At 41.6% G+C, this 15,855-nt stretch overlaps 1 protein-coding gene across 1 annotated transcript in view; it reads right to left on the bottom strand.

Moving 5' to 3' along the window:
- Window positions 1-15,855, bottom strand: part of si:ch211-140l13.3 (centromere protein J) — a 37,072-nt gene that overhangs the window by 8,752 nt on the left and 12,465 nt on the right. Inside the window, 10 exon segments of the mRNA XM_007894518.2 lie at window positions 604-749; window positions 849-960; window positions 1,798-1,950; window positions 3,227-3,355; window positions 4,184-4,399; window positions 5,619-5,784; window positions 10,862-10,991; window positions 11,600-13,202; window positions 13,875-13,974; window positions 15,325-15,466. Coding sequence (XP_007892709.2) covers window positions 604-749; window positions 849-960; window positions 1,798-1,950; window positions 3,227-3,355; window positions 4,184-4,399; window positions 5,619-5,784; window positions 10,862-10,991; window positions 11,600-13,202; window positions 13,875-13,974; window positions 15,325-15,466 — 2,897 coding nt within the window.

The following is a 15,855-nucleotide window of genomic DNA, read 5'->3' on the forward strand; positions in this document are numbered from 1 at the left end:
TTACATAGAAGGTTGTGAAGAGGTGGACTGCTCTGCCCCAGAAAGCGGAAAATGCGAAATCAATAGGGTTGTTTGAAAGAGATAGCGATTTGGCTATTAGAGGGAGAACAATGTATTGTGACGGTCGGGACATTGGGATTAAAAGATCTGACAAGGTCTCCTAACTGGTAGAACAGGCTTGCTAGGTTGAATGGACTTCTGTTCCTATCGTCCTTTGTATCTATGTAAACACTGTAATTGCTAAATGCAATAAATATACTTCATTTAGTTCAGGAACGAAAAATAAGGTGGAAAAAAAAATCTTTAATTATTTTGTGTCCCGAGCAATTATTACATGTAAAAAACTGCTAATTGGAGTGTCAGAGTCTGAGATTCACTACAACACTGAGCGTTAGAAAGGAAAATACTTTTTTTTAAAGAAAATTAGAACTGCTATTAACATTTACTCAGCACAATGAACACTACAGTACAAAATTCACTACCATGACTTAGAAACCAAGTGCTTTATATTCAGTCACCAAATAATTTAAATGAACTTTGAAACAGTATAATTCTCTGAGCCAGGTGTTATGAAATGAAATGCAAGGATTATTATGTGCTCACAGTTCTGCTGGTCTCAGTCACTGGCAGTTTAGCAGCAGCCCTGGGAGTCCTAGCAGAGGGCACATCCTCGACCATTTGCTCAATGGAGTGCGCTGGCATGTGAAGAACATCCTCTGAACTGCCTGAATTGGAAGACGACTGGGGGCCTAGGAGAGGAAAGAACTGGTGTCAATAATTTCTAGAACAAACACGGTTTAAGATAAACTTACTTTATCTGGAGTCAAACTAGAGTAAGTGGTTCTTACCCCTGGCATGGAGAGTGGAATTTGTTTCTGGGAACACACTGAGATTTAAGCTGGGCACAGGAGACTTTCGGTCATGCCCTCTTTGACGAGCTGAATTGGCTCTCTGAATGCTCTAGAATCAGACAACCATAAAGGTGGAAGTGGGAAGTGAGATCATTTCCAACAGTGCTGCTTTCTTTCATTTCTCTTTCCCTGAACTCTTTCCTTATAGATCCCCCATTTCATTTCATCTTCCCTCAGTTAGAGAATGGGAAGTCATTTGTTCCCAGACCTCCGACAACACTGCTTTGGAGTCATCCACTGAGAAATTTGTGAGATAAGCCCAGTATCCAGCACCTTAGGACGTCCTCCCGACGTGAAAGGTGTTATACAAATGTAATTTTATATTGTATTGCATCATTTAGCCTTACTTTCCCTCCTTGTATAAAATTTACTTCACCTTCACATAGCACCTCACAGAACAAGAGTTAAGATCTAAAGGAATGAGCTATGAGGAAAAGTTCCACAAGTTAGGGCTCTTGAGCCTTGAAAAGAGGCATCTCTGAGAGGCCTTTGGACAGGTATACAAGATGCTAAATGGGATTGAGAAAGTAAAACTTTCAGGTATGCCAAGGCAGACTCAAGAGGATTCAAGGTTGTTAAATTGCCATAAGGAGTCTAAACAACAGCCTTACAGAATTAAGTTAAACCCTAGAAACTTTGTTGGCAGTAGCAATATTGAAGGTCAAGATCATCTACAACAATTACAATAATGGGGGTGGACAATAGACATGACAAGAGTCATACTCTCCTCTCTTCCACATCCTACAGCTACCCATTGCCACTCTTCCATTCAGATTGTACAGTGCACAGCAACACCAGCTAAATCCTGCCAAGATACTTTAGGTGTAAACTCGTAGTGTATGTGTGAAGTCAGATGTCCTTCTATGGATCAATGGCTAATGCTTACCATCTCGAGATCAGGTGTTGATCTGTTCTGGAAGAGCCTTCTCCGTTCGGTTGGAGTTGCACTTCGGGTTTGTAAACGGGACAGAAACCCTTTCCTGGATTTCTCTCATCTCCTTTTCTGGGCTTCAAGCTTTACCTCTGCTTTCCCCCCAGCCTGTAAGACATGTAAAGATCCTTTACATGTGAGGTGCTATGAGGTCCCCAAAGAGAAAGTTACATTCTGTAGCTCCATAGACAACTTATCCACTTAAGAAGCTCCCTCGATTCTGTCTCTTTCAACATTGTATGCACCTATCCCTGCCAATCTCCAGTATGCACTATAACAAATGCTTTGCTAACTTGTATAATATATAATCATTCACTGAGTTTCATTATTCAAAGAACTCCAGCAAATTTGTCAGATACGATCTCCCTCCATAAGGCTACGCTCAAAGTCCCTGTTACAATTCTCTATTCTCTAGGCATGTCACCATTCACTCCTTCACAATACCTTCCGATATTCTCCTCAACACAGATGCCAGGCTCACTGGCCTATAGGCCATCATTTTACCTCTTGCTTGGGTTTCATTCCTATTTCCAAATGAATCCCTCAATAAACCTGTCAGAATATGAGCACTTCATTCATTAGTTCCTTAACTAGCCTTATTTAAGCTTTCCTCCTTTAATGCTTTCAGCCTGACCGTCATTCCTATATTCACAATATTTATATCAAATGCAAGGATTATCAATATATATTACCCTTAATAATCTGTTTTACTGTCTGAGAAACTCTGCTTTGGGAAGGCAATTTGTGTTTCCCTCCATGAACAAAGCATTCACTTGGAGAATCTGCCTTCCATTGATCACTGAACATCTCGTCCCCTAATGAAAGTCAAAGATCTTACTGTTTCCTTGCACTCCTACTTTGCTAATGCTGTAAATTAATTTCTGTCACACTTATAAAGTCAATGGAACTCGCTGTTTCATAGCCTCTTAAATTCGTTCAGAATGTCAATGTAAATGGCTGTTTGTGTTTACATTCAGTTTAAAGCACATCAAGGAAATAGTGACTAAGACAATTATAGGATTTTATAAATAATAAGATAATTCTTGAATTTGATCTAACACCTTTCACATCAAGGAGGATGCTTCAAAGTACTTCACAAGATTTTATTGTAAAGTATAGTGATTGTGTATTTTGTAGGCGAATGCAGCAGCCAATATGTACACAACAATGTTCCATAAGGCTTTTGACTGACCTTAGTTGTTCCACAGTTCCCCGGTTCCTCCTCATTATGCTAACATTACAGTAACTAAATCACCTTTCTCCACATGGAACCCTCCACACCTGGGTCTATTTCATGTCTTCATAACACAAATGATTCTTGTTCCTGAATATAATAATTATGACCTATGAGTAGCTAAACATTAAAGCCATTTAAAATTAGTACCTTTAGCTCTGGATCAACTGGTGTCTGTCTACCGTCAAAAGTCATTTTCCTCCCACAAGGTGTTGAACTACGGCTTCTAGCACTTCTGGAGACTGGCTGTAATGTACCTTTAAGGATGGCATCTGACACCTGGATGTTATTCAAAGATATTGTATCACATTACCATAAAACATTATTCTATAGTTATGAATACTGCTTTTCCCCTCACTAATCTCTGCTCCCTCCCCTTCAAGCGTCGGTTTACTGTTTGCCCTTCCTTATCTGACCCAAATCACCTTTCTCCACATGAAACCCTCTACATTAGGGTCTATTTCATGTCTTCATAACACGACTGCCCAGTAAAGAAGTAGTCCAAAAATTCTCTTTCTAGCAATGAATGTAAGTTTACCCACAGTGAGTCGAAGCAGAAGAGTGAACAGGAGCAAGACCCACTCCATAACTAGAGCTAAGTTATAGTGCTCTCGCTGAGATCAGATGACTCAGCAAAGATGGGGGCTTGAACCTGAGACCTTCCCAGTCTGTATGATACAGATTTTCATTGGATTGCCAAAAAAGCCATAAATATATATTTTTACATTGCCACTATCGCTGAATATTGTACAACAAGTTGCAGATACACCCGCCTCAAATGGATTGTTGCAGGGGTGGTGTGAGGCTGCAGTTTAATTGTATTCTCGTACACTGTGGCAGGTCATGGCTGCTGATGCCTTAATGGCTAGTAAGCTTCTTGATCTTGTAGCTTCTCACACAGAGGTTTGAGCCAAATCTTGGCAACTCGATCACTCCCACTTCCAAACGGCCTGCTCAAGAGCAACAGATTTATTGTCAAGCCACGAAGACTCTTGACCAGAGAATGGGGGAATGACATAGGCAGGCGTGAAGGAAGAGAAAATATCACTTAAACAGCACATTATAAAACTTAAATTAGTGAAAATATTGACAAGGGAAAGCTTATACCGGTGTTTCGGCTATCCTGCTGATAAGGGCAGCGGTTTCTGCCTTCCTCACGGCCTCTTGACGTTGGTGTTCTATTGCCTTCACCTCACCCCGTAGGTCATTGTTTTCTTTGGTCAATAATTGTATCTGGTTTTGAAGGTGGTTGTGGGATGTAGCCCAGCCAGACTCGTTTTTCCTCAGCTCTTCCTGGAGCTGTCCAAGCTGCTGCTTCAACAGCTGATAATGTCAAGGCAGAAAAGGATAAAAGTCAGCAACTGATCCAAAACACATTTGATTCACACTTATTTCAACAAAACTTTCAAGGACGAATAATACCATGGATTCCATGGAGTACCCATAGATCAAGGGATATACTTATAAGGAATCCTTTTAGGAATCATCACCTATTATATCCCAGTGATTTCAAGTGGTTTAATGCAAATTCCATAAAGTTATATTGTTTAATTTAAATGCAAGGTGTTATTTATAATACTTATTGCGCAGAACTAATGTGGTACAGCACATATGATCAGTTAGATGAACAATATTTTCAGATATGCCAGGACAGAGGGACAAGCAGGCACAGGGCAGTCTGAGATAGCAAAGGGCAGTCTGACGACAGACACCAGGAAATATTTCTTTACCTCGAGGGTAATTGACGACAGTTACCAGGAAAGGTGGCTGAGGCCAGACACTTATTTTAAGAAGCAGCTTGATGCTGTGATGGGAAGATGATAGGGTTGAAATTCTGGAAGGTTGAGTTCAAATGGGACAGAGGGTCTTTTTAGAAAGTCTCTTTTGATCTTGCAAAGTGTTTCCCAACCTGCGCAAGAAAAGAACATTCCCTTCTACCTGGGAACTGTTGCCAAACAATGCAATACTCACTAACACTTGGTGATAATGTTATTCAGAGTCTCAAGCAAGTGCTTGAACTCAAACATGTGGTTCAGAGAGACACACACTGGCTCGCTGAGCTAAGTGACACCAGCAAAAATATATACCCTCTATCTTATTTTCTGTGACTCACTGTTCTGCAGTTTGAAGCATTGCATTGCCCAATGTGTATTAACTCATAAGTACATTTTGGAAACAAATACAGTAATACTATATTTGAAATTCAGTACTGTATTTATTCCCACTGTACAATACAATTACAATATTACAGAAAATTACACTTATGCAGTGCCTTTCCGATCAAAGTGCTCTACACAGCTGGCTGGGCAGCAAAGATGGGAGAGTGAGCTGAAGTGGATTGTTGGGGGGAGTCGAAGTGCAGTCGAAGAGTTAAGTCTTAAGTGGGCTTTGAAAGTGAGGAGGGCAAGGGAAAGTCTACATATAGGAAATTGAAAGCGAACAAGTATATTCTCAGCGACCAAAATGTTTTCAATATGAGTAGGTACAACGCATCTTTCATGCCAACCAGCACGGACTAAGTAAGAGCTATATCCTGACTGACCTCCATCTCCTCCCGCTCTCTCCTATCTAACATCGCTTTGGCTGCCATTGTGGTCTTTTCAGACAGCCTCCTCTCCTTCTGTAGTTTCTTCATCTCTTCTTTCTTGTACTCCTCTAAACGGGCCATCTCTTCGGTCTTCTTGTGTTCAAACAGATCCATCCGCTTTCTGTCAATAAAGGAACAGGTTGGACTTTTCAGTTCACATAGTTTTTACCCTTTCTAGAATTCTAGCACCTCCATGTCATAAAGAAACCTGTTAGTGATCAATAACTTCTTCAGTTTGAACTGCATCCAATCCACTTCCCGATGAGGCTCCCGATCTGTTTGCAAAATAAAAACATTTAGACTCAGCCCATTCTCAGCTCTGATGTTGGAGTATATACACCACCAACATCTCACTGTGTTGTATAATATTACATTAGCAGCTGAATGTCATGATCCACAAACCAGACAACCCCACATTCTCCCTTTCTTCACACTGAGCTAATGACTTTAGTGACGTACCCACAAGAAAACTCCAAACCACATTCCACATATAGAGAACCAACAACAACCACAAACTGCATTTATATTGCACCTTTCACATTGAAGGCACATCCCAAGGTACAGGACATTGCACCTGAGCTGGAGGATGTATTCAAGAGCTGTGGGGCTCATGAGGCGAGTTGAGGTGGGAAGTTGATCAAAGGCTCGGTCAAAGAGGAAGGTCTTCAAGTGGGTTTGAAGGAGGCAAGGGATGGGGAGAGACAAAGATACAAGGGGAAGGGATGGTATTCCCAACAGTGGGGGCAGAAAGGCTGTAGGCCCAATGGCCATTGGTGGGGTGGGCAGGACGGGAGACGAGAAGCAGGTCCATGACTGCTAAGTGGAGGGAGTGGGCGGATTGGTCGGGTTTTAGAAGGTCACAGAGATACGATGAGACAAGACCATGGAGGGATTTAAAAGTGAGCACAAACATCTTGAACTTGATCCTCTGGGGGATAGGGAGCCAGTGAAGCTGGGCAAGGATGGGGGTGATAGACGTGCGGAGTCTCATGAAGGATAGGACACAAGCTGCAGAGTTCTGAATAGTCTGCAGCTTGTGGAGGGAAGAGTTTCCTCCTTCAAGGCCGGTCTCAAGACATTTCTCTTCAACCGTGCTTTCAGCTCCCCTCTCTACTCTCTACCCCCTCTTCGCTCCCTCCCTTCCCTCCCCTCACCCTGACCATTTGCCCCCTGCTTGGGTCCCGACCCAACTATCCAGCGCCTTGGGACATCCTCCCGACGTGAAAGTCGCTCTATAAATGCAATCATGTTGTTGTTGTTATTGTTTTTAGGAAGTCCGGCGAGCAAGGACGTGATAAAAGCATGGATAAGGGAAAATTCCCTGGGCACATCTGAACTAGAATGTGAACCATTAGCAGGGATCTAATGGATGCAATGAAGAGAAGAGATAATCTATTCAAAAGCTCAAAACAGATGAACAATGTCTCAGTAGAAGGAAAAAGGAGTCAAACGTCTTCAGGAGAGGAAGAATGGAGAAAATTGGCGGAATAAAAGTTAAAAATTAAACCTGGAACTAGAAAATATCCATTTTTGTAGAGAATGAATGACTGCAGAAATCATCTGAATCTACCAAACACTTGCAAAGAAATCGTATCATGTCTACCACTGACTGTAATCTGCCAATGCTTTTTAAAAAGTTTGAAAGATCATTAGATTGGTATTGACTGCATAGCAAGTCTGGGCTAGTCTATAAACTGTTGGACTATAGGACATTGAATTGTTTCCAGACAGAAAAGAGTAAGTTGAGTTCTGAGCACAAAAGACTTGCACATGACTATAACTGCAGAGCCTGGGAAAGTGACAAGTTGTAAGATTATATCTTGGTCAGGTGAAAAGGGTGATCCGCGCAGATTGTTATGGAAATACTGTTAGTGTCAGAGCCCTATTGGATTTAACAGATAATTATTTGCATAGGACAAGTTTGCAGGGCTATGGGGAGAGTGTGGGTGAGTGGGATTGAATTGGACAGCTTTTTTCAAAGAGCCAGCACAGACACGATGGACCAAATGACCTCCTTCTGTACTGTATAAATCTATGATTCTATGAATAGCCTCAAATAATAATCTTTGTATTTGATAATAATACAACTTGGATTTATATAGTGCTCTCCACGCCAGACGGCGTCTCAGAGCGCTTTACAGTTTAGGATCCCGGGACCGAGCCGGGGGGAGGGGTGGGAAGGTGACCAAAGGCGCGGTCGAAAAGAAAGGTCTTCAGCAGGGACCTGAAAATGGGAAGGGAGGGAGCGAGGCGAAGGGAGTGAGGAAGGCAGTTCCATAGCCTTGGGGCATAGTGGTTGAAGGCACGGCTGCCGAGGATGGAACGGAGGACTCGGGGGACACGAAGGAGGCCAGACCTGGAGGAACAAAAGCAACGGGTACTGTGCTGAGGAAAGAGGAGGTCAGAGAGGTAGGGGGTGCAGACGAGTGCAGGGACTTGAATACGAGGGTGAGGATCTTGAAATCAAAATAATATGGCTCCACTGATTAAAGGCAGCGCTTGGTGTGACGCTAAGCCATTCTTGATGAAAGTGGCCTGACCGACACTCCTCAGATTCACTTCTCACCCCCATCCTTATCCAGCTCCACTGTTAGATGGCTCTTGCTTTGAGCAAAACGGATGCCACTTTTGCCTGTAAGAAGTCATGACGGTTGACAGTAAATAGTGTTAAGTGTTTTCAGATGTTTTGTTGTGGTTCTTTCTTATCTAGCAGCATCATTCACAGTTTGATTCATCTACGAATCATAATAATCCTTGCATTTGGTTTAGCGCCTTATTATGTCGTCAAGATGTCTCAAAGTGCTACACAGATAATAACAATACTGTATATTGTATGGATATACTGTAAAGTGTAGTGAGTGTGCATTTGTGTAGTCAAACTGTGGGCATCTCCAAATATCTTTTCTCATTAGAGACCAGAAGCTCATAAACTCGATTCTCGGTCTGTTCTGAGTCAGATGATCTGTGCTGTAGCACTACAATTTATTTTATCTGGGGGAGGGGAAAAAGAGAAGGAAAACTTAGATAAGGAGGAATGAAATCATTAGCTAGAACTCCTCTGTTTCAAGGAAATGGATGCAAACGGTCTAGGTGTTGTCGGTCAGGGATGGGGTGAGTCTCAGCTGTCAAACAGCCTGCTGACAATCTGTCCAGATTCCCATCATCAGAAATGGAGATTTGGGTGAGATATTGTAGGACTGCTGGCACTTGTTGAGCTGTACCCTTTGTAGAGGAGCATTGTGCAGATGTGTAGCTGCAGGTGTGCAGAAGTCTCACCCCCACACCAACTCCCCTCCCCTCAAACGCACACACAGCTCAATCTCAGAGCAGCAGATAGAAGTGCTTCTCCTGCTTCTACTCATGTTACAGCTGAAAACAATGAATAATCACTTCCCACAGTTCAAACTGGGTATAACCACAAAAGCAAGTGTTGTGGTTCCAGGAGAGTTCACGAGAGGGCAGCACAATCTCCTCAATAGATAAGATTTCACTGAAGGTTAATGCAGTATGACAAAGAGCCAGCACAGACACGATGGACTGAATGGCCTCCTTCTGTGCTGTATAAATCTATGATTCTATGAACAGCCCCAATTACTGAATCTGAGGCTAAAACTGAGGCTTTGTTTAGTAATAAGGTGGAGAAGTGAGTTTTTCTGGTAGTCCTAGTATTACAGCATACATCTATAGGAAACACCATTAATCTTAAATTGCTGTAGGAAGATTTGGTAACATTCTTTCAGCAGGTCAACATTGCAATAATTTTAAAATCAAGGCAGCACAGTGTGTTGAAGCTCTGATGTGCTGCGCCATTCATTGCTTGGATACAGCATAGGGGTTATATCTGCAATTTCTCACTCAGTGAGCTCCAAATGAACAAGTACAAGCACAGGTCAGGCATTTTTAAAAAAATATTTGCTTGTTTGTGGATTGAGTGGCTGCCGTGTGACTGTTTGGCTGCCTTGTTTCACCCACAAAATATACAGTTGATTCACTTTACAGTATATTCTGTGAAGCGCTCTAGACGTCTCAACGACGTGATAAGGAGCTATATCAAATGCAAGGATTATTATTATTATTCTCCCTGTACAAAATAGAAAAGAAATTGGAGGATTCATTGCAAGATGCTCTAGTGTACCACCTAGTGGCTAATTAAAGAATAGCATTGGTAGTGGCCTTGGTAAAGGTAACTTCCTCTCAGAGAGACCTCAGTCAGTGTACATGGTGAGTGGGGACTTAGAGAAGGGAAACTGCTGGACAGAAAGTTGCACTGCAGCACAGAAAATTCCTCCTATATTTCCTTTCTTTAAGGGTAAGAAATAGATATGTAGCGGAAACCTGCAACAAAAACAGAGAGAGCTGGGAACACTCAGCAGGTCAGTCAGCATCTATGGAGAAAGGAAAGTGAGTCAACGTTTCGGGTCCACGACCCTTCGTCAGATTTCCAGCATCTGCAGTATTTTGTGTTTTGTTCAGAGTAAAACCTGTAGTTTGTTTACTAAGAAATAAAAAGTAGGTGCAATAACTATAATTTACATACACATAGTATCCTCATGCATGATAGCGCTGTGAAGTCGTCTGAGACAATACCCTGAATGAAGGGCACTATAAAAGTGCAATTTGTTGCTGTTGATGGTGTCTCGGAGTGGTGGGTTTGGACTCTGAGTAAGGGAGAAGGAGGAGGGGAAGGTGACCATAGGTGCAGTTGAAGAGGTAGGTTATAAGGTGGAAATGCAAGAAAGATAATAATAATAATAATAATCCTTGCATTTGATATAGCGCTTTTCACGTCGGGAGGACGTCCCAAAGCGCTTCACAGAACACACAGTAAAGTGAATTGACTATATATTTGTGGGCAAACGCGGCAGCCAATTGCGCACAGCAATGTCCCACAAACAGTCATAGATTGAAAATGACCAATTTATTATTGTTTTGTTTTTTGAAGGGATTATTATTAGGCGTGTGGAGTAAGGAAACTTGCCCAAGGTTTCGCCCTGCCTGGAACTGAACTCAGATCTCTCACTTGCAAAGCGAGTGCTCTAACCACTGAGCTACAGGACACCGATGTATTCCTAAGTATAGAAATAAAAGATGAAGAGGGGGTGAGGAGTAGAGATTGAGGCAGGAATTTCCAGAGGTTGAGGGAGTGGTTGCAATGTGGAAATATCTCAACAAAACCAAATCAAGTGTCAGACTCTCACCTCAGGTTTTCCATGGCCAGCTCTTGTTCCTCCTTCATTTTGACTAATGTGTTGTTTTCTGCTCGGAATCGATCAATTTCTGCTTCGAGCTGTTGAAGTTTGTCTTGCAGTAGTTTGGATTGAACCCCGTCTGCCAGGTGAGTGGTTTTGACCAAAAAATAAATTGATTTAAAGAAGACCAGAATATTATAAAACAATACACAACAGCAACATGCGTACCCCCATTGTACTAGAACATGAAGGATATTGAACGGGAGGGGGGAATTTCAATCTAAAATATTTTTTGCACTTTTATAATACCAAATCAAATGGGAAAATCTCTCGGCACATAGGCAGAGTACAGAATGTATCAGCCTGGTTCAGTGGTAGTACTCTCACCCCTGATTCAGAAAGTTGTGAGTTTAAGCCTCATGTTGCTATTTGGAACTCATATAGTCTAAGATGACACTCCACTGCAGTGCTGGGTGGGGGCAGGAGGGTGGTGTTCCATTATCAGGGGTGCCATCCTTCGAATGAGACCTAAAAAAAATACTTTACACAATAGTATATCCTGTGAAACACTTTGGGATGTCCCCTGTTGTGAATGGTGCTATCCGAAAGGCATGGACTATTATAAAGTAGCTTAAATATGTAGCTAAGCACTCAAATAGTTCTCAAGTATGAATACTATACAATATTAGTATCAATAATTCAATGCTTTATAGAAAGATGTAATAAATGATTTTCACAGGCACACACCTTGAACTTTCTCATTGATGGCTTTAGGTTCTAGAAGATCACATTGCATTATAACCTTTGGCTTGGAGTTTGGAGATGGGAGCAATCTTCCTTCAAGGTCAATAGCTGAAGGTTGCTCCAGATTTGATTGCTTGGAGTCATTAGGCTGATTGTCCACCAAACTACCGGCATTTGACTTTGAGAATTTGGACTTTCTTCTCCGCACTTTACTTTTCTCCTTTGTTGACCTATTGTGTGGGAAGAGACATCGCCTCAACGGAGCATTGGGTTTGCGTCCTCTAATCTCATTCTCACCGCTGCTGCTAGTGGTGCTGCTCAGGACATTGTATTTCTCTAAAGAAGATTTACTGTGTGCAGAACATTGAAATGTTTGCACCTCTAGATCTTCTAGTCCACTTGGGAGGTCGCTCGCGTAGTCTGCATCATCAGACAAGTCCAGATGGTTGTCAATGTGGTTGTACTTTTGTGCCGTCTCTTTTGTTAGTTGTTGGTGACACTGAGATTTGGGGTCATCATCCTCAGTATCTGTACTGCTGGCTTTAGTATGAGCTGTTCTGTGATGCTCATTCTTACTTTTAAAACCAATAATCAATCCGTTTTGCTCATTATTTGTATGTAGTATTAACCCTGTGCTTGTGTCTCTGTGCATTTCCCCATCTTGGACTTCTTGGTTTTGGACATTCTCACTACAGTAAAGCAGACCGTCAACTTGTACTATTTGGTCATTTAATTTTTTGAAGCCTACTTTTTTTCTGTCAAGACCTTTGCTGGAATCTGCGTTATTTCGTTTGTCACCTTGCTCTTTCTCTATCTGCTCCTGGAAAAGTGCAATATCCTGCTTCACAACTCCATCCCTGTTGCTATTTTGTTGCTCCAGAGAACATGCCAGGTAGGAAGAGGTATTGAAAGGCATTGAAAGTTCATTGACAGATTCCTGTGACTGCCATACATGTTGTTCTTGGTTGAGTTTTGTTATACTTTCAGGAAGAACGTGGTTACTTGACTGATTCGGCAAATTTGATTCAAATTGAATCAAATTCTGACATTCAAGAATATGGAAGTTTAAACTTTTACTTCCAGGAGCATGTCCTTGTGTTTCCTCTTCACTATTCCCCCCAACTGTTTTAATACCCTCTTTTAAATGCTGACATGCATTGTTTCTGTCATTGCAGTGTTTGCAGGACAACTCAAACTTGTTCATCAGTTCAGGAGCATTTATGTCACTTTGAATGCCCTCATCTGTACTGTTTTTGATCTCATCCAGTTTGTCATGTTGCCTATGGTCCTTGCTACCACTCATCATGGAGCTATTAGTAGGGAGAGGCTTCTTCGCTTTGGATGACAAAAGGACAGAGGTGCTAACCTGCTTTTTTAAAGCTGGTCGTTTTTTCACCTGAAGACTATCGCCCTCGGAGAGCGCAGGTAGAGAAAGCCGGCGATGACTGCCAAAGGTGACTTTCCAAGGAGACTGTTTAGCAGATTCTTTAATGGGACATACGCTTTGCTCCTTGGGTGCAATGTCTTTGTTCTTCTCAAATCGTGCAATACCTTCACCACGCTTCAAGAAAGACTTCTTAGTTGTTGCCTTCACCTCATTTACATTCTATGAAACAATCAAACAGTTTTGATAAAAACACAGCATATACTGTAATACAGTATTACAGTATATGCTGTACTACATGCTCCCCCGCCCATTATTCTATTAATGAAACATTTTAGAGCACGCCGAATTTGTCAAAATGTTGAACTCAGCTTTAACTCTGAAGTCAGTTTTCTGTGGTTCTCAAAAAGAGAAAACTGACTTCAAAATTAAGTTTGTGGCTTACTTTCATTTCAGAATTTTCAAAATTATATCCATTATTTATTGTTTTAAACTGACTGTTAGCCATATTCATGATCTTTTTCTTTTTGTAATGTTTACTGATACAATTACTAACGTATGTTCTCAATTATCCTGGCCATCAATTACCCCAAATAAACACGCTCATGGCTATTGGGGATATAGCTATGCACATATTAGCTGTGCATTTGCCCACAAAATACTGTCACTACACTTTACAGTAAATCCTTTGAGACCGCCTCCTGACGTGAAAGATGCTACATCAAATCCAAGGATTATTCTTATTATCAATGGTGATATCAGCAGATACTCAAATTTAAAAAGATAATTAAAATTAATTTTATATTTTTACATATTAAATGTTGTGTACTGTCACTTTGACTGACAATCCATGGCAATATTTGTTGACCAAGCCATGATATCTTCTATCTATACCTGTGAATCTTGTTTAACAGATTCTGAATCCACTTTAAGTTGTTCTTCCACAAAATCTTCAAAGGTTTTTTGTCTCACGCTAATTCCAGGCCTGATTGGTCTAAAAGAAAGAACATTAATTAAGGGTTAAGATGTTTTATAATAATCCCTCAAAAAAAAAACAATAATTAAATGAGTCATTTTCAATCTACGACTGTTTGTGGGACATTGCTGTGCGCAATTGGCTGCCGCGTTCGCCCACAAATATACAGTCAATTCACTTTACAGTGTGTTCTGTGAAGCGCTTTGGGATGTCCTCCCGACGTGAAAAGCGCTATATCAAATGCAAGGATTATTATTATTATTATTATTATTTATTTCAGTGTGTTCTAAATTGCTCCAAAATTCAGAATTTGTATTGTTAATTTCTTACGGAGTTCGAGAGGGTTAATGTTAATAATGCTGCGTGAACCTAGGCGTGAAAAGCTGAGACCAAACGTCTCGAGTGGCTTAGTAGGTAGAATACTGAATTTAAGATGAAAAGGTTCTCAGCTCCTGCTTTGCTTCGTTCAGCACCTTTTTTACTACTGGCGCTGACAGCATCAGTATACATGGATTCACTCTTCACCTCACTAAGCCAGTACGGCTTGGTGTTCTGTTCGACTCAGTTGTCCTTCAAGCCTCGTGTTCGTGCCTTGACTTGATTAGCTTTCCCTTCCTTGCAACATTGCCCATCTCCTCAGGCTGCCGAGAACCTTATCACTTTATCGCCTTAGCCTTTATCACTTCCAGGCTTCACTATGCTAACTCCCTGCTCACTGGACTTCACCACTCTTTCCTCCACAGACTTCAAACTATTCAAAATTCTGCAAAATTCCCTCAAAGGATCGAGATCAAAATCTTTGTCCTGACTTTTAAAGCCCTCCACGTTCTTGCCCTAGCCTACCTTTGTGACCTTCTAATCTTACCAAACTGCCCTTTCCTTCCGCTCTGCAGGCTTGCTTCATGTCCTCCGTCCTACTCATCCCACCATCGGTGGTCAGGCTCCCAGCCTTTTTGCCCCCACTGTCTGGAACTCCCTCCCTGAATCCCTTCACTTCACGCCTTCCCTGGCCTTCATCAAAGTCCATCTCATGACCTTGCTTTTTGACCGTGCTTTTGGTCATCTTCCCACCCCCGCTCCACCCGCCCTCACCCCTCTTGTATCCAACCCCCAGCTCAGGTGCAAACCATTGATTGTTCAGTGCTTTCGGATGTCCTCCTGACGTGAAAGGTGCTATATAATAATAATAATCCTCGCATTTGATGTAGCGCTTTTCACGTCGGGAGGACGTCCCAAAGCGCTTCACAGAACACACTGTAAAGTGAATTGACTGTATATTTGTGGGCGAACGCGGCAGCCAATTGCGCACAGCAATAAATGTAATTTGTTTTTCTTGTTGTTTTGTTCTGTCATTTCTATTATTCTTACCTTTCTTCTGGACCCCCTGTTCTTTTGGGATTTCTCTCAATTCCAAAAGGAGATACAATGCTCTGCTCCGTGGGTTGCTCACAATTCTCTTTAATTGGAGGAAGATTCCCAGGACAGCTTTCATCCTCTGGGATGCTGTCATCTACAGAAATGGTAATAATAATAATAATAATACTGCTTGCATTTGGTATAGTGGCTTTCATGTTCAGGAGGACATCTCAAAGTGCTTCACAAGACTTTTACCGTGAAGTGGAGTGACTGTTTTGTAGATGAACAGTGCAGCCCAACTGCGCACATCAATATCCACAAACAGCCATGAAACTAATGACCAATGTTATTTTGGGGATTGTTGCCAGGACGAAAAGAGTTATTCCAGGGCAAACCCACATTATTTCAATGGTTTTTGGGATTAATTTGCAACACTCCTGAAATATAACATGCTGACAACAATTCCAGATCTTTTAAAGTTTAGAGATATCTCCTTTGACAAGATCATGAGACAGATTCAGATAAAGAAGGGCCTTTGGCCTG

Source organism: Callorhinchus milii, unplaced genomic scaffold, assembly GCF_018977255.1.
Source record: "Callorhinchus milii isolate IMCB2004 unplaced genomic scaffold, IMCB_Cmil_1.0 Scaffold3, whole genome shotgun sequence".
In the NCBI taxonomy this organism is placed as follows: Eukaryota; Metazoa; Chordata; class Chondrichthyes; order Chimaeriformes; family Callorhinchidae; genus Callorhinchus; species Callorhinchus milii.